General features: G+C 73.3%; 1 protein-coding gene across 1 annotated transcript in view; it reads left to right on the top strand.

Annotated features, from left to right (window-relative positions):
• Nucleotides 1-1,309: 1,309 nt before the first annotated feature.
• Nucleotides 1,310-2,552, top strand: part of AURANDRAFT_62372 (hypothetical protein) — a gene marked incomplete at both ends in the record, with an annotated part of 4,750 nt that continues 3,507 nt past the window's right edge. Inside the window, one exon of the mRNA XM_009036237.1 lies at nt 1,310-1,855. Within this exon, the coding sequence (XP_009034485.1) occupies nt 1,310-1,855 (546 nt within the window). The remainder of the gene's footprint in view (nt 1,856-2,552) is intronic.

The following is a 2,552-nucleotide window of genomic DNA, read 5'->3' as shown; positions in this document are numbered from 1 at the left end:
GACGACGCGGACCTCGCCTGGTGGCGCCGCGCCGTCTTCGAGAACGACAAGCTCACGGCCTTCGTGCCGCAGCTCGCGGCCGTGCCGCGCGGCGCGCAGGCCGCGGTCGCGCGCGCGGTCTGCGGCACGGAGTGGGCCTTCGGGGACCACGCGGGCGCCGAGTCGCCGCTGGACCCGAGCTTCTGGCCCATGCACCCGACGCTGGACCGGTTGCTCCAGTACAAGCGCCTCGTGTCCGACTTCGACGACCAAACGTGGAGCGGCGGCAGCCTCTGCAAGTACGGCGCGACGTCGCCGTGCCTCGGGCACCGCGAGGACGATTTGACGGCCTTCAAGTCCCACGTCCAGGGCGACGGCGCCTTCGTGCTCGCCTACCTCACGAACCGGGAGCTGCTCAACATGACGGACCCGCGGAGCTACGCGATGACCTACATCTACGACGCCTTCGCCTGGCCCCACTGCGCGGACGGCGTGTTGCCGGGCCTCGACGACGCGCGGAGGTAACTGCCGCGGCTAGGCTCCGGACCGACGCCGACGACGCCGTCGCCCGCCCGGGCGTCGACGAGGGGTACATGCATTTACGCGATCACCACCGGTTCCACCACTTGGACATGCGCGTCGTGATCTTCTCCGCCTGCTGCAGGTCGCCCTTGGTCGTCGAGATGTTGCCGTTGATGGACGCGATGGTCTCCTTGTTCCGCCCGAGCTCGTCGAGGATGTCGCGGCCCGTCTCCTCCATGTCCTCGACGAGCGCCCGCGTCGCGTCGACGCGCGCGGACGACTCCTCCGTCCGGGCCTGCGCGCGCTCGAGCCGGTCCCGCCCCGCGGCCGCCGGCGCGGGCGCGGCGCCTTTGAAGAGGGTGCCCCGGCCGCGGAGCGCCTCGACCTCGGCGGCCTGGGCCCGGAGGCGCGCCTCCAGCTCCTTGCGGCGCAGGGACGTGCGCGCGTCGATCCTGAGCTGGGCCAGGAGGTCGTCGCACTCGGAGAGCTTCGTCTCCGCGCCGGCGCCGTCGCCGGCGTTGACGAGCTCCCGCGCCGCCGCGATGGTCTCGCCGAGCTCGGTCTCGAGGAAGTCGGCCATGCCGGGAGGAGGCGCCCAGAGCTTTTGCCACAACACAAGAGGAACATTTTCGTTGAACGTCGTTGAGGGGGATACATCCGAGGGCAGCCCCCGCAGCAACGCCCGCGCCTGGGCCCGCTCTCCCGCGTGCTCTCGCAGAGGCCACCTCCCCCGGGACCCCCGGCCGCGCGCCCCCGCGGGCCGGCGCGAACGACGACGACCGCGCGCCGCCGCCGACGCGCGGTGCGCATGCCGCCGCACAAGGACCAGGCGAACCTCGCCGCGGGCGTCATCGACAAGTTCGGCCGCGTCGTCGACGGCGTCAAGAAGAAGGACAGCGACCTCTTCCACACCATCGACTACGCGCGGGCCTGGCGCGAGCGCGTGCGCCACGAGAAGGCCATCACCATAGACCACGCGCCCTACCGGCTCGACACGCGCGGCGGCCGCCGCACGTGGCTCGAGCCCGTCAAGCCCCAGCACTTCGACCCGTCGGCGCGGCCGGCGACGGTGGGCGCGACGTCGACGTCGACCTTCGCCGACGCCTTCAAGACCTTCGCCAAGGGCGACAAGGCCCCGCGGCAGCGCTACGTCTACGCCGCGACGACGGCGCAGGAGATCGGCTGGCTGAGGACGCGCGCGGGCCACGGCGGGCCGGGCCTGCGCCGCGTGAGCTTCGCGCGGGGGCGGTCCCACGCCCGCGAGTACTGCGACGTCACCAAGGTCTACAAGGCCTGCGTCGTCGCGCCCTGCGTGCCCCGCGACAAGGGCAAGCCCCTCGACGTGCCCTTCTGCGTCTAACAGTCCGGCGGGCGTTAGTCCGAGTCGCTGTCGTCGTAGCACGCGAGGGACGCGAGCGGGTTCGGCGCGGGCGAGGTCGCGCCGCCCGCGTCGCCCGCGTCGCCCGCGCGCGCGCGCTTGTGCGCGGGCGCCGCGGCCCCGGCGGGCCGCCGGCGGATCTTCGAGAGCGGCGGCGCGGGCGGCGCCGGCGGCTTCGGCGGCGCCGCGGCGATCTTGAGGGCCGGCGGCGGCGCCGCGGCGCCCGCGCCCTCGCGGAGGCGCTCGAACGCGGAGGCCTCGACCTCGTCGCGCGCGGCGAGGGCCTGCCGCCGGCGGCGCTGCTCCGACTCGAAGAACTCGACATCCTCGTCGTCGAGGGCCTGGTTCGGCGCGAAGATGGCCTTCGTGTTCGCGTCGTACGCTTCTTGTTGTTTCGCCTTCTCCGCCTCCAATTGCTCGTACCTGAAAGATTCGGCGGTTTTTGGCGCGCGCGGCCGGCGGGGCCTCGCGGGACGCGGAAAGCGCGCAGGGTCTTGCCGGAGGAGCAGGCCTGCTGGCGCTTCGCCGCGGCGACCTCCTCGGTCTCGAGGGTCGTGGTCTCGCCGTGGGACAGGCCGTCGGTGCTGCTGAGGACCTCCGTGCTGATGAAGCGGAGCGACATGGCGAGATGGGACGCCGCGGGCGGATGGAGGCGCGCGAGGCGACGAGGCGC

The sequence above is a fragment of the Aureococcus anophagefferens genome (genome assembly GCF_000186865.1).
Source record: "Aureococcus anophagefferens unplaced genomic scaffold AURANscaffold_4, whole genome shotgun sequence".
In the NCBI taxonomy this organism is placed as follows: domain Eukaryota; class Pelagophyceae; order Pelagomonadales; family Pelagomonadaceae; genus Aureococcus; species Aureococcus anophagefferens.
Note: the sequence above shows the minus strand (reverse complement) of the source record. Positions and strands in the feature narration are given on the sequence as shown.